This window comes from Osmia bicornis, chromosome 13 (genome assembly GCF_907164935.1).
Source record: "Osmia bicornis bicornis chromosome 13, iOsmBic2.1, whole genome shotgun sequence".
In the NCBI taxonomy this organism is placed as follows: Eukaryota; Metazoa; Arthropoda; class Insecta; order Hymenoptera; family Megachilidae; genus Osmia; species Osmia bicornis.
This window is the reverse complement of record NC_060228.1, coordinates 1,275,159-1,299,477: the sequence shown is the minus strand read 5'-3', so window position 1 is coordinate 1,299,477 and position 24,319 is coordinate 1,275,159. Positions and strand designations below refer to the sequence as shown.

Sequence of the window (24,319 nt, the reverse complement as noted above, 5' to 3'; positions counted from 1 at the left end):
CTTTGTCGCTAAAAATCCTTTTAGGGACTTTCTTCTCTAATCAAGGATAAGCTTTGGGAAAACTTTCAGAAAAATCGGAGGGTTGTCGCTTTCGGAACTTTATAATACAAAGAGGGAAAACTAAATTGTCTCGAAAGTTCGCCTCCTCAAAAATTGTATCAGTCGTGTTTTCAAGTCACCCTGTATTATCAGGGACACGAGTGTGTAAGTAACACATGAGCCTTGACAAACTCGACCACATGTAGTACGCCGTACGTAATGCACACCGCATGTGATCCACGCAAGGGGATACATGTACGTAGGTACAATCGTACGCGAGCGTCTAGACTCAACATAATTACTGTTACATGTCCGTTACAGATTGCTTATTGTCCGCGTCGCATCGTCCCTTCCTTTTCTTCGTTCTATATTTTCTTCTTTTTTTCGGAGCGTATCTACCCTTGTGGGAGGGATTAACGTCACAGATCGTGATGCACGAGTTACTTTCACGGTTATCAGGCGGACGAGTCGGCTCGGTGCTTTGAGTTCTCATCGAATAATCACGAATCTCACACTTTGCCTCGCGAGAAATCGTATTATTCGAATACGTATCAAAAAGAGACCAGAATACTCGCGAATCGAGGGTAGCGAAATTTACGTGTGCGTTGTTCACACCGACGAGGACATTTTATTTGTTCTTATTTTTTTTTCTAGCAGAATTTTGTTCGCGTTGGTGCGAGCAAAATATTCGATGCGTATCCATTCGTTATCGTTATGAATATTTCGCGTTGACATAGGAGCTCCTTTGACCCTACGCCTTGTAATACCGAGTCACATTCGTAACGCAACTCAAAGTTGAAACGTGACAAATCTGAATAGTGTTTGTAATACAGTTGAATTTTAAGTTGACATATTTCTAATTATAATTTCCATAATAAAGAATAGTTAAATGCACGATTGTGTATCTACATACATGTACAGTTACAATTTTCTGCATTCGCTTTAACGTTGCAACAGTGAATACAGTTAACTCTGAATTGGCGAGCAAAAATTTTGGCATACTTTTTTCCGGGTATGGTGAAGAATTAGCGAACGGCCAACAAAAAGTTATGAGCCAATGGTAGCTAGTACGAATTTTAGAGAATTTTTTATCATTGATCCATTGTATGAACTTTCAGAGCCTTCTTTTCTCTTGCCAGGAATTTATTGCATTTTCCCGTCGAAAGCTCGAAATGAATATTTGCTTTTATATATAGAGATCAAAAGAATGCTTTATTTGATCATGTATGGTACTGTATTATACGCAGAATAATGTTCTATGAATTTTTATGGAAAAAAATTTTAATATGACAAGTTTACTCCCGTGTTTGTTCATTTTTTTTTTTCTTTTATTCTTTCCTCGGTGTAACGACGACGAATCAAATTAACTTTGCAAAAAAGGAAAAAGAAGGTGAAGATGTTTATTGCAATAGGTTTTCATAAAGGAGAAAAGATGGAATATCTGATAATAATGAATACAAAAGAAAAGACAAAGCTTCGCGAGACGAAATCACGGATAAACGTTTCCCGGTACACGCGGAAAATCTGGTTCACTTGTTGGTTGATCGGTAATCGAAACCGGTAATTATGCACGGACATTGGCATGCATACGGCGTACAAAGGAGACTGCACGGATAACAAGGGACCCTCTGCCCGAAGCATCGAAAGTAACGAGGGCAAGGATTGATGTCCGTTCATTCGGTACGATGTACATCGAGAATTATTACGAGGTGTCTGTATTAAAATAAACTGCCTTTACCTACGGTACGGCACGAGGGAAAGAGATATTCTCGTTAAAATGACGAGTTATCGAGGTACGATCGTATTTCGGCCCATTCTTGCCTCCATTTTCATTCTTTTTTTATGATTATTATTTTTCTTCTTATTTTTCAACGGACCACATGCTCGCGGTTACGAGATCTTCGATACAAATCGCTTACAAATTCTTTACTCGCCCAGTTTGAGTATCGTGTTCCAGATTAAACGCTTTAATCGATCTAGCTACTTGTTTTCCTTCAGGATGAAGTATATATAGGTTGCCAAAAACTATGCTGACTTTTACCTCCTCATTAGTTATATAGATAATAATTAGCTATATATAATTTTTCAGTGACACCTTGCATTATTAGAATATTCAAAATTATTTTATCTATTCATTTTTTAAATGTTTGAGGAGATTAAATTTATGCTGCCATAAATTATTCATACAGTAGTCGACGTGTTCTTTCTTTTCTTTTCTCTTTTTTTTTATCAATCCTGGTTTCATAGATAGAGACGCCGAGTTTTTGTGAGATGCAAATATTCATCGACATCGAAGGAAAACGTTGTTTAACGAGCGAACAAAACGAACACAACGTGATTCATAATAAAATCGAATCGTTTTTCGTGCGTAGAACGAGCTGATGAAGAGAATCGTTAGCTGTCGTAAAGATCGACTTCTAATCATAGCATCGGGTAGCTTAACGATTATGTACAGTATTTCATCGCCTTATAAGCTGCACAATATACTGTTGCACGTTTTGTTCCGTATGTTTCATTCTCGATCGAACGTTTTTTATTATGGTTTCGAATTCCCCGAGCGATATGGAATGAAATTTTTAAACAAAACGAGCCTCGATAACGCGTTTACACACGTTCAAACTGTCCCTCGTTTACGGTTTGTGTTTGAATAACGTAATAACGTTCCCACGTAAAGTGTTAACTGTAAATGTTTGTTAAAAAAGGTAATTTGAATAGCGATCTATGATAAACAATCAGGAAGTGCTTTGTTTTGGAATTCATCACTTTCTATACCAAGGTTATCGCTATCTATACAAAAAGTACTTAATATGTATCCTAAAAAGAAGAAGATATAAAAATTCGAAATAGAAGTGACTTTTTCACGCGAAATAATTAGTTTTTGATTTTACTAACTACGGGGCACGTTAACAAAAAATCTGAAAAAATCGAGCTAAAATGATTTTACTACAATAATATAAAAGTATTGCTGCAACATTATCAATATGAAATCGCGTTTTTTTATATTTTTTGTTCGAGTTTTCATTTTGTACAACTAGGATTTGCAATAGAAAAATGTGAAAAAATTCCCTAATATGCGCTACCTAGTCTGCAGCGTGTCAGAATTTTTTTCGGATATCATTAAATAGGAAAAATGGGGCAAAACTGAAATTTCGATTTTTCCTCTCCACTACCCCCTAGTTGAGATAAAGGGTTGGAAATTGATGTACAGTGTTTTCTATGAATATGCTATCGAACGACGCATGCTGAGTTTAATTTGGTTCCAGGGTCATTTTGACCCGGCTACCTTACCCGGTTGCACCCTTTACTTCGTTTAAGAAGAACTAATTTCAACATTCTTTTGCAATTTATTAGAATCACATAACGCATTTTAATTTAATGAAAAAATGACTAATTCGGAAACTTACCCGAAATTCTTGACCGTCATGTTGCCAGGACGTGACGGACATCGCCTGGGCGACGAAAATTCCGCGGGACTCGGGTCATTTCTTGATTTTCGTGAACGATCCATGAAGACTTGTTCCGAGGCTCAGGCCATCCTGCACATGAGAAACGTCGGGATACGTTAAAGGCAAAGCTCATTTACCAGCTGAATGATATAGAGCGTAAGAAGGACACGACGCGACGCGATGCAATACAAATCACGGTGTTTCGTGCACGGATACCGCGAAAGACGCCTTTAGACCGGTTAACGTTGATCGCCTTAAGTTCCAGGCCTCTCTAAGTTTTAACTTTTCTCATTGTGTAATAAACCCTTGCCGCTCGATCTATCTACTGGCACCAGCTGCTCAATAATTTTACTTCTTCAAGAATTTTTTTATCCTTACTCGACGTTCTTTTCATTAACCCTTCCGCTGTGGTACGTACATATGTACGGCATGAAATACCGCCTATTAATCGTAATTTCTATTGAAAATTCATCGAAAATAGATATTTCAAATCAAACGCAATGTGAATAAGAAAAATGATGAATTACATATTCATACGGAGTAGAGTGTCACGATATGAGAAACGATATTATTTAAGACGACAGAAATCGATATTCGATTTGAGCTCGAAAATCACGGTAAAAATTGCTAGCCAGGAGGGCGCGAGAATAAAAGTTGCGAGATGGTAATTTACAGGACCATATATTAAGTCGCTACTTGACGAACACTCGTATAAAGAGGCGTCTGTTATTCACGGTTTCTTCTGCACGACATCGTGTGCCTTTCGTTGTATGAACAGCTGTGAAGAATGCGTCTCGTCTCACGTTCTGTCGCGGTACAGAATCGCGTGGCCGCGTGGACTGCCGCGTCCTTTAAGTTGCTAGAAAATCAGCTGTAAATTAGTCGCGGTCCATTCGCATTCACGGTTCGTCTCGAAATTAATTTCAAATCCCTCCCACACCTTCTCTTCGAACAGTTTCATGCTATCGTTACGGTTCCTCTGATAGAAAAATACCGTATTTTTCCTTTATTGAAATTTTGGATTTACACTTGCTAAACTGAAAGGAACAGCTAGAGTAGCAATAGTTAGATACTTAATTACCAATTGTACACCATTCACATGAAGATAGAACACTTCAAAATTAGAGGTGTCGTGTAATTAATATTTGAATGTATGTACAACTATTAAATACCTATAATCTTAATTGAATTTTAATTACGAGCTGCCGACTAACTATTAACAATTCATAGCGTTAACCGTTTTCACTATGAGAATTTTGTAATTCACGATTAATAAATAAGTTGGAAACTTTCAATGCCAACTGATTTAACACTCATTCTGACAACGAGAGCATAAAGAGTTGCTTTATTACTCCTCGCCTGTTTCTATTAATCATGCCTACGTGTTACCACAGATTTTTCTATCTACACTTATCTGTTACAAAATCACTATCAATTAAAACTAAATTAGATTAAATAAAAGCGCACATTTTAACGTACCGTCGTGCCTCATCTAATCCCATTCAGTAGGAGCAGCAGGTGGATTCGCGGGCTCACCACACGTGGTACACATATCCCGAATGAAAGCACGAATCAACCGCAATAAAAGAGATAGGTAATTACACGATCAGTTTGAAACTCTGCTTTTTATCTCTCCACAAATCATACAAAGAAGAAACATCAAAGCGATATAAATAAACAACTTGTTTTTTAGTTCCGTTCTGAATGAAACGTTATAACTGCAAATGTTTCTATCCTTTTGAAAGTTACACCAAAGAAACTCGTTTCGATCTCGTCAAACGATCTCCGTCAATGTCTTGATAAGAAATTCGCGAGATGAAAAGCGAGTAGACAGGTGTACGCGCGTAATCGAGCGGCGAGGAAACTCCGAGATGAGAAAAGCCGAAGAGCAGACTCACGTTTGCGCGCTTACACGGGCTGGCGCAGCCGCGACAGGAATGATAGTGGCGAAAGTGGGAGACCCTCTGGGAAATATATAGGTCCGCAGGGTGGTGGTGGCATCCGTGTGGAGGAAGGAGGCGAACGCGGAGGTTCGAACGCATGCATCCCTTGGCGCCTGTATATGCACGCACACGCGCCGCGCTGCACACGTGTTCACGGACGATGCACCAATGCATTAATGCACCAATGCACCACCCCACTGCTGGGTATTCGAATCACTTGAAATTTGGAATTTTTCAAATTCCGCAAACTTGAAAGTCTTGAAAGTCTTGAAAATCTTGAAAATCTTGAAAATTTTAAAATAGGTATTACAGATTTTTGCAAATTTAAAATTTCATTTAAAATCATTAACATATCTATTTATGTTTAAAGCCTGAAGCGATTCGAATCGCTTCATAGCCGATCGCTACACGCCCGTCATGATGCACATGCACCAGCCGGTGCACGGAGACTGGAGACGCATCCCCGAAGATCGGCTCGAAAAAGAAAAGAGTTTTTGCCGGTCACTCGTGGCCCCTTTCTTTTTCGGGACACGTCGAATTCTTACGCTCCTTTTTTCTTTTCGTTTGTACGTTATAGTCAAAGCGGTCTTTGTTTTGTTTTTTTATTTTCACTGCCGGTGGGCTTTAAGATTGCAGTACGTTATTGTGTCATTTGCGGCTACGTGCAAGCGCATTAAAGGCGCATCAATCGTATCATAGTGAAATTACAGTCTACGGCCTGCGGTGTTAAATGTTCATTACTCACTGTTGAAAAAATTATTTCTACCAGTTTCTGAACACCTCGCGCATTTTAAACAACCAGCTCCAATTACAAATACTCTGTCGAGTGGTTTGTTTGTCGAAATTAATGAGTTATACGCGGTGGCAGTATTTTAATAAATACATCACGGAAAATAAGCAACACGATCGTCTCTGATCGACCCGTTTCACGGCTACTAGAACGCTTGTATCGAAGTTAATTAACCCGATATTTGTTCAATTTACGCGATACACATGCACCAATCGTAATTCCTCGTACGGGCTCGTAGTGGCGTTGGAAAATATGTTTTCCTGGCTCGTGTAACGAGACTTGCTGCAAACGATCCAGCTGGCGCCAAGCTAATATCGCGTGCACACCGCGAAACTGAACATGAACAGCGCTCTTCTTCTAATTGTATAAGTAAGTAAAAGGATGCATCGGAAATGGTCAAACTATTTCACGCATACCTTTAACTTCATTGACCGGTTGCGCGAGTTTCTATTCGAATATCTATCGTGTGTCATGATTACTGTCGCTATAGATACATAATAAAAAATGGAACTGGTTGATTCTTCGAACTTTCACGCGATGCTTAGTATTTTTTATAGCAGGTAGTTTGAAAGAATGTACACACCTTAAGCTAGTTTTTTTGCACTTTTCATCGGTGCAGCTAGTAATCAACGCCAGAAGCAATAAACTGATTGTGGGAATTTTCTTCCAAGATTTTTCAAAATAAAATGGTGTACGAATTTACTTACTAGTTTCTAGTATCTATATCACATGTTGTACATTCGATATTACTATTCTTGAAGCTGTTTTTCGAATCAAACGGCACTGTTACACCAACATCGTGTCAATTCGTCGCGACGTTTAGCCGCGGTCCGCTTCGTTCGCGAAATGTCGTAGCCGATTCGCGTCGCGTCTAACAATGAAAAACGGAAACGGTTGTAGCAGAGCCGCGTGGCTTCAGGGCGTCACGCCGTCGACGCGACGCGACGCGACGGTGCAATATCCGTTGCACCGTTGCACTCTGGCATCTACCGATAACGAAAGAAAAACCGCTAACGTAATATTCCAGGTAGAATTTTACGAGTTCTCTTACAACACTTACGGTTCGTTGAACCGTCTTACACTGGATTATTTCTATCGTTAATATTATTGCAGTACCTATAAAATATAAAAAATCGTGACATTATTCGCATTTTCAGAATTACACTTGTTTTTCGTCATTTCACCATCTTATGTCGTCCCAAAAATTTATTTATCCACACACATACACTATGTGCCCAATTAGTCGAAATAATAAAAATTCTATTGTATTTTTAATCTGATTGGCTGTTACGAAACTGAAGGTATGGCGAAACTTAACACAATCGGGTACACAGTGCCCCGGACAACCGGACAGTGACTTTTCAATTTATTAAGACAGCTAAATGGCCACTTCCCTCGACCAGTTCGACTTCCACTTTGTTCCAGGTTTGTCCGGTGTCCAACAAGAAACAGCGTGGGTCTCGAGATAAAAGGTGATCGCACGAAATTGCACGCACCGAGTCGCATCGAGTACGCGCGTTATTTCTCGCGAGAATCAGAAAGTAATAGAATGACTGGAGGCTACCAACGATCGGCCAGTCACCGTGATTACTTACAGCCATGTTGTCCACGTTGACATCCATAATCGTGGCCGCGAAATAATAAACGAAAAACGGTTCGGAACGATCCATTAAGCCGCGCGATTGTTATTGTTCGGGCTATAAAGAAGCAAGCTGAAAATATCGCAAAGCCCAACCGGAATGCATGCAGCTTTGAGTGTATTAACCCTTTTGCTTCGCAGAACGTATTATACATGCGCTACCAATAGCGTATACACGTATTTTATATGTACGTACGTTTGTATACGATCTAAAGTAAATTTTAACTATTTTAGAATCAGGTTACGTTGCTCCCTCGATAGACGAGCAATAATAAAGATCACAAGAATTCAGCGCGTTCCACGTGAGAAAGAATGCAGATGTTTAAAAGTCAAGCTTGCGAAACGACCACGCGTCAATTTATTAATTGCATTTTATTGCGTTCACGATCGTGAAAGTCTGATACGCGTACATTGTGAACAAATTTGTTCCAATGTAAAATTAAACGAGAAGACAGAGGTTTGAAGGGTCTTTACTGTAATAATTATTCAAACCATCACTTGACAGCGTTGTAACTTTGATTCGATCGTTCTTTGCTTCTGTGCTACGTCGTTTCAACTATCGCTAGCTCTGTATCACAGGTGACAGTGAAACTTGAAGAAAAACTGACTAGCTACGACTCTCATTAACCTCATTGAGAGAAATCTATGAACGGTGAGTGTACGTCTTGTGTATCAGAGTTACAGGTGAAGACTTAAGTAACTAATGAAACTTACAATAATAAATGAGTCTATGGTACCTATGAAAAATATTTATTCTTTATTTTTAAGGCAAATTTTTATTACTATTAGCTATGATTAGTATTGTTCGTTATTTGTCATTTTCTCTTCGTTAATCTAACAATGAGAGCAGATAGACCAAGTTTAACCAAAAGCCTTAATTGACGATCCCTCCTGTAATTAACAGTTTATCTAATTGTTCATTGAGTATGGTCGTTATTGAGTTATCGATCGACCGAAATAAGAAAGAAATAAACGCATCTGTCTCGCGTATCTACGAAATAGGTCCTCTGTTTTATGATTCGTTACTTCCCTTCTTCGTCCCTTTCTTTTTGTCGTTCTTCCTTTTTGGCAAAGCACGACCCCTGTTCAACGTTTCGTCGAATTATACGCCGTGTGACCTATAATTTGGACACTATTTCACATGCCGTAAGCATGCAATCACGAAAAGGTGTTCCCTTTTGTAAGTGGTTCCAGCTAGATGAAGAATTTATCGGCTAACAGCCCTTCCACAAGATTATAATACATGGTACGTATCCCGATCCGATCGGATCTGCGTACACTCGAGCAATCTTAACATCGGGGGCGTCATAATGCACCGACGCAACTTTCTTCTTTCACCCCCACTTCCATCTGTTACAGTACTTTACATTTTTATTTTTATCTTTTATTTTTATTTTCCCTTCGTTGACCTCGCCTCGGTGTAAAATTTCCATGATTTCACGTAACAACGACCAGCAAACACTTTGTTATTCAAATATCCTGGCGAGAACCGCCTTCCTGTCGAATTTCATCCTTCTCGAGCTTTCACCATCTTCGAAGAATCGTTCCACGATACAGGGGATAACGTTACCCCTATCACCAGACAAATAGGCTAATTGTGTACGCTCGAAATATCCTTTTCAATGTCCTCGTTTTCCTACATTTTCCTTCCTATTCACACTTGTCAGTTACCATAGAATTGTTAAAAAATAACGATTCTATTGGAAACATACGACTGACCATGTGTGTGGTCTGTTTCGACCGGTTCCTTTGTCAAACTTTTCCTCAGAAAACTGGCAGATCCAAGTACTTACATGTACCGGCATGTGCGTGTATATGCACCTGTGTATGTAGTCTTGTTCGTAGCTTCCAGTCAATCGTCTCGTTACAAAACATAAAAATAGAAGGGAGGAAGTCAAGTGGAGGTCTTAATACGTTCTTCGAAGATACATACATCGAGGAATGTACAGCTTGCGATATCGAGTAGAATAAAGAATGCATCAGTTTCGAAGGATTCACTGGTTAGAAGCATAATAATTCCTTTTTAAGTTTGTGACCCTCTTTAGTTTGTTACGAAAATGAACGAGACTTTCGAGCAGGACTAAAAGCTCTCTCGAGCAATGGAAAAAAATCGTCCCACGTCGTCGGACAAATGAAAATGCAGTCGCGTAAACATTCGAATTGATAACATTGTCCAACACGAATTTTGTTTTCCAAGAGCCATTGGATGATCGTTGTAGAGCTTCTCGTCTTGAACACGAATCCGAAAACCGAATTGCTCTATCACCCTCAGTTTTCGAAAAACATGAGTTTTTACAAAAACTTGTATTTTGGGTGGAAAATAAACTATTACGCGGAAACTGAAAACGCTAGAACATTCGGATTGGTCTCATAAGATAGAGGAGAGTTTCCCGAATACATTGATGTATATAGTTATTATATTACATGGTTCTGAATAGATGAAAATGTCGATGAAAGTTTAAAAAATAGCCGGCGCACGTACTTCCTACGTATTACTTTTGTATTTTTAAGAAAAGCTTTTTATCTAGCGCGAATTCTCTATACAGTACCGAATTCTGTAGACATTTCCGAAGAAGAAACTATATCGGGTAAGTATTGGAGCAGTATGCAATTCGAGTAAATCGAAAAAATATCTGCCGGTGACACGCGCACGGCGTTTTGCCGCCAGGCGGCCATAGCTCACTCTCTTCGCCTAGTCAGTGCCGTAGCTACGCGTAATCAACACTAATGGTGCCGTTTAATATACATTCACCTTTTATCTCTATAATGTTTGATTTTTTTTTGCTATTATTATTATTTCATAATTATTATTTCTCTTTTGTTGTTATTCATTATTATTGTTAGATACCAACAATAAAATGATAAAATACTTTAATTTAAAATTTAAAAATCGATTGACGAGCATTACGACTTTATCAATCGACACTCGATTGAAGACAGTTTTGAAATTTGTTTATGATATAGAAAGAATAAAATGTATAAGATAAAGAATTACCTGCAGTAAACGAACTTAAAAATATTTTCGTCTTGCTTTACGTTTGTACGTAATATCTTTGTTGTCCTTCATCAAAGTCCAGCAATAATAATAATAGCAAAAAAAAATCAAACATTATAGATATAAAAAGTGAATGTATATTAAACCCCACCATTAGTGTTGATTACGCGTAGCTACGGCACTGACTAGGCGAAGAAAGCGAGCTATGGCCGCCTGGCGGCAAAACGCCGTGCGCGTGTCACCGGCAGATATTTTTTCGATTTACTCGAATTGCATACTGCTCCAATACTTACCCCGTATAGTTTCTTCTTCGGAAATGTCTGCAGAATTCGGTACTGTATAAAGAATTCGCGCTAGATAAAAAACTTTTCTTAAAAATACAAAAGTAATACGTAGGAAATACGTGCGCCGGCTATTTTTTTAACTTTCATCGACATTTTCATCTATTCAGAACCATGTAATATAATAACTATATACATCAATGTATTCGGGAAACTCTCCTCTATCTTATGAGACCAATCCGAATGTTCTAGCGTTTTTAGTTTCCGCGTAATAGGTCATTTTCCCCCCAAACTACATGTTTTTACAAAAACTCGTGTTTTTCGAGAACTGAGGGTGATAGAGCACTTCGGTTTTCGGATTCGTGTTCAGGACGAGAAGCTCTACAATGATCACCCAGTGGCTATTGGAAAACAGAGAAAAAGTTTAAATTTGTTGGACAGTGTAATCCACAGATGTATACAATCTCGGTCTCGATCGTGCCGGCCATTTTTACATAAAGCAGACACGCTTCGAAACTTTCTCATTTGATGTCCGAACTAAGACACACTAATCTTGACGCTGCCAATGAGCTGGCATAATCGTGTCTGCGTCATCGATGCTGAATTCGTCCTGTTATAGGCTGTTGCAAACGTCATTACGTTTTACTTGATTCTTCCTTTCGTTCCTTCCTTACGTACTTGATTTGGATAAGTTTCCGAATGGCCCCACCAAAATTGAGAACTCAGGTTCGATATATAACCTAAATTGACTACCAGAAACCGATTAAAATTGGTTTCAGGACTGGATGTCTTACCGTTTTTGAGATATCGTGGTAATAAGTTTTTGTACAATTTTGGGACTACGTATGCGCCATTCGATACTGAGCATGCGCTATTCAATACTGCGCATGCGCTATTCGATACTGCGCATGCACAAAACCTAACCTGCTCTAACCTAACCTTACCACGATATCTCGAAAACGGTAAGACATCCATCTCTGTCAATTTAGGTTATATACCGAAACCGAATTCCCAATTTTGGTGGGGCCGTTCGGAAACAGCCGATGATTTTTATTGAAAGATCAATCGTTTTTCTTCTGCGAATAAAGTAACGAAAATAAACAGATCGTCCCATCGATACTTATCGCGTAAACTTGACCATCAAAGCAAACTGATTGTCAGGATAATTTTTGTGTAATTTAATAATTTTGCAACGAACGATATACACCGCGCCGTCTGTTATGCGGTTCCTAACGTGAGGAGAGTGCAACGCTTCGCCACAAGGTCTCATCGTTAGTCGAGCCGATTGCATGCAACAAGTACTCATCTCAATTGGCGATTATGGCCTCGTAAATTCATTTTGAGAGCAAGTTGAACGAACATAACGTGCGAACAAACTTCATTTCGCTGCGCTGTACCTCAATCCGTGAATTTGGAAAGCTGCCCACCATTCTTTTTTATTTTTTTTTTTCATTACTGAGGAGCGATCGTTCATACCACGACGATAAAATCGTACGATGAACCACACGGCGACTATTCTTTCGAAGGCCACTTAATAATAGCCTGTTATCAGTATACTGAAAACTGATTAAAATGCGTACCAGTCAGGATGTCCCATTAACGAATTAGCACGACACGCTGTTCAGATAGCAACGTTGTTACAACCGTGTTATCTGTGCTCTCCTGAGACTGCTGCGCTACGATTTTCTCCAAAATTCACCAAACATCGCCTCGTTCTTACTATGATCTACAATATGAAACTTGTCGGTATTCGTTCGGCAAGAATAAAATGCAAAAAGACTAAGTTCTACCATAATGTAACGCGAAAGCTCATCACGAAAGGTAACGATCAATAAATTCGGTTATCGTGATTCTCGTCGAAACGAAGGAACGAGTTAAAAAGCGACAGAAGGCTAATGTTTACGCGTTTATCATGCCAACTTGTAGGCCTCATCGAAAAAGCTTGCTTCAACAAATAACCCTCGCCATTATCCTCTCAACGCGCGTATGTACTTACATAGGTACACGATGTTGAACGCGATGCCTTGTATCGAAGCAAATCAATATAGCCCAGCTCTGGCTGTTAGCTACTGCTGCATCCATCGCGTTCTAAACTCAACCAAGATTCCGCTATGTAACCAGATATCAGAACCGTACAGTAACCGCAATAGTACGTTATCCAGAGAAGATACCAGCCTCTCGAAAGACACGGTTTATTCGAAAAAAACGATGTATAATAGATTGCAAAGCTACCGCAGATACTGCAAAGCTTTCCAACTTCCAACTTGGCTACCTTATCCTAAATAACTAATTGTGAAATTACAAAGTAACTAACTTCGTAAAATGTGCAACAAAGTTTCAAGTACTTTCCTCATTTAAGAATCAAAATTATAGGTATTTCGCTTGAGAAAGTACGTAAGAAGATGCAATCCCTTCCCATCAATAATCGAAGCATCCTCGATTATTTATGTATCTCCGTCTCTTTCTTTCGATCAAAAATCGCCCGTAAGCGTACGAAGACAAATAGTAGGAAGTACCGTGGAAAAATCGAAGCAATTTTGTAAGAAACACGAAACGGTACGATGCTCCCTGTCGAGTAACGCGACGTGTAACTCGATGCAAAAGTAGCTCGGACCTGTTTATGAATACACCGGAAAGCGTACGCTCGATTTTCCAATAAATCTCAATTTAAAAAGGATCGCTGGTACGCACTCATAACCGTGCATTTCATTTGCCAAAGCAATTTCGTAATGACGCTTGGGAACGATGATTGCCCGGGGACGCGGTCCGTGTTGCTTTTGTCCGGGTAATACGTACAAGTAGAGCGGCTTTAAGTCGGAGCATTACCGTTCACGATGAAATAACAGTGATTATGGTTACCCATGCAGTATACGACGCCTATCACGCTCCAATAGCGACAACTTAAAAGACACTGTTCCCATTCCCTTGCCATTTTTCTCTTCCTTCCCTGTACAAACTTTTCCTCCAAAAGCGTAACATAGTCTAATCTTTAAATTTAGTTATCAGTACTTTGACAATCTTATCGCTGATTACACCATAGATAAGTTTCTATGCTCTCTTCGCACTAACTTACTTGTCTCGTATGTCGATCGAAAATCGTCCACGATACCTACACATTTTCTTTGCCAATTAATATCGTTTGCCGAGAACGTACATGTATGTACGCCGTTCACAGCGAAAGGATTAATTACCAGAGTATCGCAGGGAATCAAAGGTGAAATCCATCTGGATGGATGTGCAACGATGAAAAGTTCCCGAGGGTCGGGAACGATGAGCTCGCGACTCTCCATTGGAGGCCGTCGACTCGCGATCGATCAAGCCAGTCAGTCCGGGTGCCTTCAATTAGTCGGCGAAGCTAATTAATTTACGACTCGATCGCGATTTACATAATTAGACGTGCCGAGTGGATCCTTCGGTGGGTGTACTTTTTGAGGGCTTCATAATTACTCGCGTCAATTACATCGCTTACCATCGCTACGGGAATCTGCGGGAATCCCATCGTGCGCCAACCAGAACTGCAATCGTTGAAGTAAAATAGCTACGCTATCGTCAAACATCTTGTCAGATATTCAACCGCACTTCTCTTCCTATTCTACTTAAGTCTTTCTACTTACGAATTAACTCGAATCATTCGAATAAAAAGCTTGAGCTGTAGTAAGTCTAAAGAAATCGCAAGCGTGGGAGGATTACCGAAGACGATTTCTCGGTAACGTGATTTTACGTGTCGCCCTCAGATTTCTCTGCCCTCGTCCCCCTGTTCGACAACACCGAACGTTTTTCAACCGTGCTGACAAATCCTTCGACGACAAAAGAATCGTCTCGAAGAGACGAGAGTGCACCTCCCATCCTGACCGCCTGGATAAACTTCAGAAAGCGTTCCTTAAACCTTTCACAGCGTGCCAGGTACCAGGAAGAATTCTCTCCCCTACGGGATGCACGTGTAAAGGTATAAAAAGGCGAGTTTCCATCGACAATACGGCTCACCGTCACCCTTCACAATGAACACAGCGTACCGTGTCTGAAAACGAGTATGGGTATTAGAAAAAAAGCTTCGCGACTCGAAGTTTGCTACAAATATGTATCACCAGGGGATCCCATTGAAAGATACGATCCGTTGAATTCACGAAATATTTGCGCTCTTCTGTGTACAGCTACCGACCTTTCTTTTTTTTCTCTACATTGGTCGAGGAAGAAAAACCGATACACCACTGCACAAAGGACGGATTTTCCGGGGAGTAGAATCAAAATCGGCCACAATGGAAACGGTATAGATGCACGTACACGCGATGTGTTCGAAACGCCAAAAGACCGGATGTTGCGTCACATAAACCAGGGCATTAGGATTTCTTTTTCTGAGCGAAAGCTGGGTGCGTCGCGTCGCCTCGGTCCTAATGAAATCGAGGAGTCCTTCAATGAATCCCCCACACCGGGTTGCCGTGTAGTAAGTGTGTTAAACAAAGGGCAGACACTCGTTAAAGAATTGCGACGATTAACGCGATTAAAAAAAAATTTAATAACTACCCCTATATTATACAGATTTGATACAGATACTAGTAGTATCATCCGCATCGCCGGTGGTGCATCTTCGAACAATCGAATTATCGGTCGAATACGATGCTATAAATCGCTTTTTCGGTAACGTTACGTCACTCGATACGAAGGCAGGCACGATGAACCGGTGTAAGAGTCGTAATCGCGAGGCCTGCAGCGTCCGGAAGAATTATTTGACGGGCAAATCGCTGGAAGAAGGATCATTTTTCGAAGAGAACGTCGCGCGGAAAGATACGCGACGATAGCGAATCGATAAGTATAGCGGGCCACGATATGCTCGCGTTCAATCGATGGACGATTGAACGCAATTCTATGGGCTGGGAGTGGCGAATGTAACTCTTTCCGAACGGAAAAGGCGCATCCTGTGCTCTGTCAGCTGACAGTTGACAATGATACCGGGTCCACGAATGACCACGAGCACGCTCATCCGCACCCACGCATTTTTTGGCGGTTACGAAATCGTTGACTAGATCTTAAGATAGAAAGTAAAACTAGCACACCTTCTATCCAACGTTTGAATTTAATCGTTTGAATTTATGTTTTCTACGTTTGATTAACAACGATCCGATGCGTACCTAAGTACGATTGTGCTTCGATAAATCATACTCAACAAGATCAGGCTAATTTGATTGTGATTAACGTAGAAATCGATCTGTTCACAAGATAGGCATCATAAGGTACACCCCATGAAAACGCAGGGAAAAGAAGAATAGGGAAGTGACACATGGAAAAGGAGGGAATAGTTTGAACGCCACGATGAACCCTACGGGCGTAAATCAGACACGATGCCTGTGACATGATTGAGATGAATCGCTTCTCGATAGCTGTGGCATTCTTCGGTGCGTGAAGTGTTATTAGAAAGATTTTGTTCGTGCACGTTCCACGCTGATAATCCCATTCGACTGGCATCATAGTCACAATACCGACGCTAATGCCAGTCAATGAATACAGCAACATTGTATACATATATATTGTAGTATTGACTATCATTCCATTATGTTAATATTTTATCTAGGATCTGAGAAGAAAAAGGTGGTTCTATTTTGGATGGCATCGGTAATAAACAATGATATATAAGGGGTATAAAAGTTACATGTACATTTATAATAGATTGTAATGTTGTTTTTCAAATAAAATACATTATCATTCTTTTATATGTAATTAAACCACTCCTTTAATTACGTTTCCTTTCTTATTAATAAAAGTGTTATAACTGTTTAATTTGTAAAGAATAGAAATAAAGGACATAGTACTGTTCGTAAGTAATCAGATGGAAATATTCTATCATTATATTGGACTCGGCAAACTGGACTTATTTTTAATTTGTTGTATTATTTCTCGCCTTAGATATGGTACCTCTACTGGCATCTAACGTTTATTTAAAAATCAAGTGATTTTTAGACAAAAGTAAATATTACCAACTATCACTACTAGCGGGATCATTGTCCTACATTCTGTTACCAGATGAAATCAGCAGTATCTTCTTTAGTGACAGCGTTATTACAATGCCCTAAGGATAACACTCCTAAACTTCAAAACTTTTTACCATAGTTGCAAGTGGTCGGACGGTGGCGTGAAAGTGAAATTACTTATAGCTTTTCGGGGTGCTAGAGACCTCCAGATGAGGTTAGGTCTGCATCTAGAGAACACAGTTGGTTTCACTACTCCTCGCACTGGCAACTGTAAGGACACAATTTTGACTCACCTTGATTCTATTTTTTAGAAATTAATCAAAATCAGCATAAGACCGATAAATTATTAAGATGATTGTTTGACAAACTCCTATTCACAAACTTGTATTTTAAAAAGACCGCCATAAATTAAGTACTTAAAAATTTGATCCTTCCGCCATCTATACAAAAATGGCATAAACTACTCAACAGCTTACTGACCGATTTTTTATTATAAACACCTGTGGCCCCTCTCGGGCCTATGTGTTCGAAACAAGGGAACACTACTGTCCACCGATCACAAGAAGTCTCATAAGAATAACGCAATCTGATTGGTCACGGCTCACCTCAGCTCACACGTACTTTCGGTCGTGATGTATGATTGATGGAAGTGATCACATCTACTTACTAATCAAGCTCGTGTATAAAAACTAGGGGGTCAGTCGATGTGTGCGTAGTATCTTGTGAACAGTACTTGCTGATGTATCGATCAATGCCCCGCCAGTCGATAAGTTGCCGACTTATCAATTGACCCCTTGGTAGTCGGTAAGTTGTCGCGTAAGTAAATAAGTACTCAAGTACTTTTTATGGGCGATTTGATTTTGCAATTAAATTATAATAAACGTTTTAATTTGTAAACAAATTATCAAATATAAAAATAAGCATTCTTATCTAGCGATTTTATCGAGGTGGTAATGTCAGTTCTAATAAACTGCTTGCAACGACTATAGACTATAGATCCAACAAGACTGGACATGCCTTTGTTATTGCACCAACGAGAGACTGTTATAATCTTTCGTCGGTGGTTATTGAGATATGGCACCGCTGAATACAGTTGTTGGTATCGAGATAATCTACTGTTACTGTCAATGTGTATCAGACTATTGTGGTGCAAAGCACCGACGAAAGATTATAACAGTCTCTCGTTGGTGCAATAACAAAGGCATGTAACAGGATCTCGTCGGTGTGCAAAGTGTTTCATATTTTTATACTAGGAGAGAGCAAATGGCTGAATTTACCTCAGGGGCCCAAAAATTATGGCCTTTTTTTTACCTTCTTAAAGTATTTTACGAGTATAATCTAAAAATCCTAGTTTTAAGGCGCGGAATCCATCGGTTCAGAAGTTATACGTGTGTAAAAGTGAGCGTTTTTAGAGTATTTTACGGGTTATTTCGACGCCATATTGACTTGTAGCCTGTTACCGTCCAATCACGTCCAATGAGGGGAGTCGCCGACGGTAAAACAGAATTTGTAGGTAAATTAGTCTAAACTTAGTTTTCATTCGATTTCTATTATAATTGGCATATTTTACTATTGCTAGGGCAGTGACTATAGATAGTAGAATGCCTTTGTTACCGAAGGGTGGCCATTTCTGGGGCGAGCACGCCCCAGTATGAAGAGAGGTTTCCACAGTCGGTATAACAGTCGTGCCTGTTTTGGCAGTTCTTCTGTTACCATACCTCACTGATACAACTACCTTATCGATTACGGTAAGGTGAAGAGACGCACGCACATATAGTATGACTGCAATGTTGCCACATCTGTTTCCATATGTATTGCAACTAGTATTCGCACTTCACACACAAGCATATATCTGCTTCCATCCGTGTGCGCTATCGCTTCGGTGCTCTCCGCCATCAATTCACGTATTCTGACGCGAGTCCCGAGCAATCTGACGATGAATGCAGAAGTCACAACCAGAAGGTCGAGTTCGAATCCCACGGAGACAATTTTATTTTTAATTAGTGTGTAACCTCTTAAAAAAATGAAAGCTTGATAATTATTAATTTGTGAAGTATTTAAACAAAAGGGAGGAGAATTTTTCTTTTTTAATATGTAAATGCTATATTATATCCGTACGTCTTTAAGAAAAGATATAAGAATACATACGTATATACAGAAATTTCATTCTTTATCAAATAAGTGTTTTATGCAATCTTTAATATTTATAAATGCAACAAACGAGCATAGAAAATGAAGGAAATTAAAGTAAGTACATATTTTCGATAGTGTTAGTAGTCCTGAGGCAATGTATCAGAGTGCTAAGGTCTGACGGTTTTGTACCAGGTTCAAATCCCTCTGTAGACATTAATTTTTTTTACATTGATAATATTTTTATTCAATTTCTAGAACTGTCCGTAAATCATGTATAAGAAAAAAGTGATTCAGAACATATTAAAAAATTGTTGAAACCATTTGATGATAGTATATCAGATGATTACATTATAACATTTGTTTATATGACATATACGGTGTTTCACTTTAATTCATTACTATGCCGTAATATTTCAGTAATGGCAAGTGAACACACGATAGCACATGCTCAATCGTAATGCTTTATTAGGAGCCAGCAGTTGAATTCTCGTTTGCAGGATAACGTTTTTTTTTCTAGGAATTAACTCGAGCATAGCTCGACAAAATAAGATATCTTGCGGCATACCTTTGACATGTATCTATCTCATTTTATCTCGTTGCGTGTATTCTCTTTCTTTGTCTACTGAGATATGGCAACGCTGAGCTGAAGGCTGTAAGCAAAAGGGTACAATCCTGGGTACCGAAGCAATCTTCTGTTATCGTCAACGCGTATTAGACTGTTATAGTGCGAAGTGTTTCACATTTTTATATTAGGATAGAGCAGATGGCGCTCGTTCTCGAGGCACAAATTCACGAGCCTTTGAGAACAAAGGCATGTCCAGTCTTCTACTATCTATAGTCACTGGCTAGGGTTAGGGTTAGGGTTAGGGTTATGGTCAGGGTAAGGGTTAACACCGGAGTACAACACACCCGTTATACGCTAAAAACGCTCACTTTTACACACGTATAACTTCTGAACCAATGAATTCCGCGCCTTAAAACTAGGATTTTTAGATTCTATACGTAAAATACTTCAAGAAGGTAAAAAAAAAGGCCATAATTTTTGGGCCCCTGAGGTAAAGTTTACCCCAAATAAAGAGGGAGTGTAACACGCAATTAGTAAATTGGAGCATGTTTCGTTCATTTGATTCTACATGCCTTCGGAAACGCATAGTGCGAGAACGAAAGGGCATGCTAGATTCTATCCTTGTTCAAAAAATAACATCGCTGCTCTGCCGATCACTTTATGATTTGCTGCTACCTCGGATCTCTCACTCGTTTCTCGCATTCTCTATCGTCCCGTTTCGAGAACAAAGTCAAGCCGAACAGCAACCTCCTTCGAAATAAGCAACGGTTCGGTCCCGAGCTACTTGCTTATTTCGTGGCAATACTGTAACGAGTCTATACTGTACATAGCTATCGTAGCATCCGTGTGTCATTTAGGTGTATGCGAAGAGGGACGTAGAATAGCATGCCGTTAGTTGGATGCAATAACTGAGGTAGCGCTGAAATCAGTTTCTGTTCAGCCTAATTTTCGATGAAACGTTGACTGTTTTACCGACGCGGGATTCGGAGTTCTGCCTCGACGCTCCCTCCAAACTTTACTCTTGTGGATTTCATGTAAATTTTAACTCAGCGCTGAAAATCCAGGCGGCGCTGATGTCGCTTCTTAACATACACAACTAAAGATATCGTGACGTCATGTTCCCGCAAAATTTGTCGCCGCGTTATTCAATTGTTTCAAAATGCAAACAAGCTGGTCTAAGTAAGCTTGGCATGGCTCAGCATGGCTTGGCAATCTGCGTATAAACAGTAGTGCTTGTATTGATAGTCAAGAGACGTAAACTAAAAAGCTCAGATCTATTGTAAGAGAGGCAGAGTTGGCAGAGAAAATCAATCAATCCTGACTGTATCATCCACACTGAAATCATTTGACCAGGTTGTTTAACTAGACCCTTGTGCCATCTTAGCTCAGTTGTCACTGCTTGCGACAATTCAATAAGAGCCCTGGTAAAAGAAGAATGGAGAACAAAGCACCCAGATAGCAATTTGCATGCAGATTGGCAGCAGACTCTGCTAGAATCTGTCTACAAATCCGTAGCCATCTGTTTCCGCATTTGGCTGCGTTTCTGCAAACAGAACCTGCCGACAGAATCATACAGCAGATTGGCGTCAGAAACCGAGCAGATCCTGCTAACATAACCTGTTGCCAAATTGGAGGCAGAAACAGAACAGAGTCTGCGCGCAGACTGTGATGGCAGATTTGCGGCAGATTGGCAGCAGATCCTGCAACTTCAGCCATTTAAATTTTAAAGGGAACAATGAAGTTGCAGGATCTGCTGCCTTTCTGCGCGCAGACTCTGTTTTTTGTTTCTGCCGCCAATTTGGCAACAGATTATGTTAGCAAGATCTGCTCGGTTTCTGACGCCAATTTGCTATATGATTCTGTCGGCAGGTTCTGTTTGCAGAAACGCAGCCAAATGCGGAAACAGATGGCTACGGATTTGTAGACAGATTCAATCAGATCTGCTGCCAATCTGTATGCAAATTGCTATCTGGGTAATTACGCTGATTCTCTACCACGTGACGTCAGAATTCCTTACAGTACAAAACCTTATAACAGGAATCCGACAGAATCTGCTATGCCCAGGTTAGGCTATAAGGGTGGCTGGGACCTTATTACCTCAATGGATTTTGCTGCTCACAAGGCTAATATGATGTCGGAGATGAAATTTATGGGTGCTACAACATATCTGAAAACAGAAAAGGCTCGCCCGAATCTGCCGGCGGACCTGATGTAAATATATGAGGGGTTCAACCCATGGCAAACGTTGAGCATGCTATTTCAAAAGCATAAGGAGATGGCTCAGAACATCAAAGCTTCTCCTGATTTTTTGGAGTCAGTATCTGGTGAAGTCATGGATGTAGATCAGGGACGCTCAGTCTTGGTCTACACAACCAACGAGCCTTTCCATCGTGACATCGAATTTGTCTGCTGGATGTTCCTCACCAATAAAGCATCCCATCCTTTCAACATTCTAAAGTACAAATATGGTATCAACACGGCAAAAATAAAGCCAGGTGTTTCCTTAAATTCAGAGATCATCACTGTTCGACGTATAGCAGCTTGTTTCCCAATGGTGACTGTACGACTTTTCCTTCAAAGACATGTGCAGAGCATCTTTGAACCCTCAATGATTTTTGGGGATCTGGAGATACCCCGTGCCATATTTGCTCCTATGATGGCTTTCTGTATACCATCCAATTTGAAAGTATTCCAATCTATATTGTTCGCAGTGTCTGTTGCCAGAGACTATGTTCTTCATCCAGAGGGCCAGAGGACAAAACTAAAACATCTTGCACAGTTTCTTAAAGCCTCTTTCAGTTCCACTACTCTGGTAGAGGTGTACCAAATGAATATATGCAGACACTGGGGTCTTCTACTGAAGAATAATAAACCTGCTCCATTTGCTGAGGCAGCTAGACTAAAAGCTCTGGAGTATGTTCGGCGAGCGAGGGTCGGTGATCCAGATTTGGAACAGGTTTTAGCTTCCATGTGAGTAGAGAGGCAAATGTCAGAAGTTAAGGTTAGACGTTAAATTTACATGCTAGAGCTATTATGGTGTATGAGATGTGATTTAATAAAATTTAATAAAACTTAGTTTTAATCAAGTATCCTAATTCTGTTTCTTACTACAGTAAAACCTGGATAAATGCAACGAATGAATGCTTGGATAAGTGCAACATCGCTATCCCCTCCACTTGGGGGGATCCCCCTAGGGCCTAGGCGAACCGAGCTGCTCGACGAGGAAACCGTGTAATATGATCGGACCGTAATATCGGTGTGACTAATACGAATTGAACGATAAAACTTTTTTATTTTTAACTTTTTCTTAATGAAACTTTTACTAACGCATTTGTGAGATTTTTCTGATTAAAATGACACCAAACACGATATAATTTGAATTATATTTATAAACAATAGTAATCTAATAAACAACATAGAATTGACACCACGACTGAACATAAATGATGTCGGCTGAATATAAAAGATGTGTACGGACTCAGAATTGGCATGTCGGCTGAATAGAAAACATGTGTACGGACACAGAATCGGCATGTCGGCTGAATACAAAACATGTGTACAGACGCAGAATCGACACCTCGCTTGGATAAATGCAACATTAAATGCCCAGAATCGACACCTCGCTTGGATAAATGCAAGATTAAATGCCCAGAATCGACACCTCGCTTGGATAAATGCAACATTAAATGCCCAGAATCGACACTTTGCCTGGATAAATGAAACCTTTGAAACCAGAGCCGACACCGCGACTGGTTTTGATTTCGATCTCTGTTGCTTTTCGCCAACCTTTAACATCAATTTTAGCAAGTAATTATAATTGAAACTATATCGTGTTTGGTACCATTTTAATCAGAAAAATTTCACCAATGCGTTAGTAAAAGTTTCAATAAAAAAAAGTCAAAAATAAAAAAGTTTTATACTTCAATTAGTATTAGTCACACCGATACGTTTCGGCTCTTTCCTTTGATCATCGGACCTCTCTCTGTCTGTCCCTTTCTACGTTCACGCTTGGCTGGTCGTCGCGTGTAACCCGAGATTCGACACCTCGCTTGGATAAATGCAACCACTGGGTCCCAATCTTGGTTGCATTTATCCAGGTTTTACTGTATTAAGAACTAGCAAAACTCACATTTGTCCTACAAATTTTACATTATCTGAGATTTGCTGCATATAAAATGGGTCACGGGATGGTAATTCAGAACCAAGCCCATACTGACTCTACTAAACATGAACTCACTCGAAAATTGACAGATAGTATGTGATCTGTTCTATATGTATTAGTTAATCAACGGCACTATACGATGTCCGCAGTTACCCGAGAAGTTGAATTTCTATGTCCCAAACAGGACGTTTCGTATTACTTCTATGTTTTACCTGTGTATTTATAACATTAATTTAACTTTTTCAGATTCTGTTAACCACATATGTTATTTAGCGAATCATTATTGCCATTGTATTGATTTCTTCTCCGGATCGACCACTTTATTTAAAAATAATCTTGTTAGACTACTTGAACACAGTTAAT

At 39.7% G+C, this 24,319-nt stretch overlaps 2 protein-coding genes and 1 long non-coding RNA gene across 7 annotated transcripts in view; 2 read left to right on the top strand and 1 right to left on the bottom strand.

Moving 5' to 3' along the window:
- Nucleotides 1-13,198, bottom strand: part of LOC114871773 (thrombospondin type-1 domain-containing protein 4-like) — a 47,767-nt gene extending 34,569 nt beyond the window's left edge. Inside the window, exons 1-2 of one of the 5 annotated variants that reach the window (XM_029178108.2) lie at nt 13,130-13,198; nt 3,444-3,575 (exon numbers count right to left, since the gene is read on the bottom strand). In XM_029178108.2, the coding sequence (XP_029033941.2) occupies nt 3,444-3,547 (104 nt within the window). In that variant the 5' untranslated portion in view covers nt 3,548-3,575; nt 13,130-13,198. Of the gene's footprint in view, nt 1-3,443; nt 3,576-4,952; nt 5,423-6,925; nt 7,079-13,129 lie in introns of those variants that run through there. The other 4 variants (XM_029178106.2, XM_029178107.2, XM_029178104.2 and 1 more) reach the window with 4 other exon arrangements.
- A 2,532-nt stretch (nt 13,199-15,730) lies between these two features.
- LOC114871771 lies at nt 15,731-16,783 on the top strand. The gene is made up of 3 exons (XR_003788640.2): nt 15,731-16,263; nt 16,348-16,523; nt 16,700-16,783. It is a non-coding gene; the product is annotated as an uncharacterized LOC114871771 (long non-coding RNA).
- A 4,085-nt stretch (nt 16,784-20,868) lies between these two features.
- LOC114881770 lies at nt 20,869-24,291 on the top strand. Its single transcript, XM_029198632.2, has 2 exons — nt 20,869-22,764; nt 24,203-24,291. Exons 1-2 carry the CDS (start codon nt 22,046-22,048, stop codon nt 24,210-24,212), a joined length of 729 nt encoding a protein of 242 aa, XP_029054465.2. The 5' UTR covers nt 20,869-22,045; the 3' UTR covers nt 24,213-24,291.
- The last annotated feature ends 28 nt before the right edge of the window (nt 24,292-24,319 follow it).